The sequence below is a fragment of the Antrostomus carolinensis genome, unplaced genomic scaffold (genome assembly GCF_000700745.2).
Source record: "Antrostomus carolinensis isolate BGI_N321 unplaced genomic scaffold, ASM70074v2 scaffold25810, whole genome shotgun sequence".
Taxonomy (NCBI): Eukaryota; Metazoa; Chordata; class Aves; order Caprimulgiformes; family Caprimulgidae; genus Antrostomus; species Antrostomus carolinensis.
The window spans coordinates 1360-1934 of NW_010290938.1; the positions used below are offsets into that span (position 1 = coordinate 1360).

The 575-nt window shown below is 67.7% G+C and overlaps 1 protein-coding gene across 1 annotated transcript in view; it reads right to left on the minus strand.

Moving 5' to 3' along the window:
* The window catches only part of LOC104530392 (breast cancer anti-estrogen resistance protein 1-like), a gene marked incomplete at its 5' end in the record, with an annotated part of 1726 nt that extends 1158 nt beyond the window's left edge, over positions 1-568 (minus strand). The window contains 1 exon segment of the mRNA XM_010174960.1: positions 68-568. Coding sequence (XP_010173262.1) covers positions 68-568 — 501 coding nt within the window.
* Positions 569-575: the final 7 nt, after the last annotated feature.

Sequence of the window (575 nt, forward strand, 5' to 3'; positions counted from 1 at the left end):
TCAGAGCTGCCCAATGCCACCGGCACAAAACCCACCCGTGGGGAGCAGCCCCCCTGCCCACGCCCACCTGGAGATGGACGTAGTCGTAATCCTCCATCCAACCGCTCTCGCTGTTCTCGTAGGGCCCGTCGGGCGACTCCTGGGCCAGCAGCTTGGGTGTGGAGGGCAGCGGCCGCGACTGGATGCTGCTGGCCTTGTCGGAGGGGTGAGGGGGCCCGTGGCCACCGCTCTCCACCGCCGGCTTTGTCCGTTTGAAGAGGAGGGAGGCGTTGCCATGCAGGAAGGAGGCCAACTGCTTGGTGTCATCGGGGACGCCGCGCGAGTGCATGACGAAGTGCTCTAAGTCATCCGTGCCCGACTTGCCGCTGGCCAGGGCGCTTGGGGCCCAGTGGCAAGCGTCCAGCGCTTGGCCATGCCGTGCCAGGGCTTGGTAGACCTCCTCCATCTTCTGCAGCTGCTTGCTGAGCTTGGTGTAGAGGGAGCGGTCAGAGGCCTGGGCGGCATTGCCCACTGCCCCCCGGGCAAACTCCAGCAGGTCCCGGAGGGCTACCCGGACGCCCTCGGCTGCCCCGCGG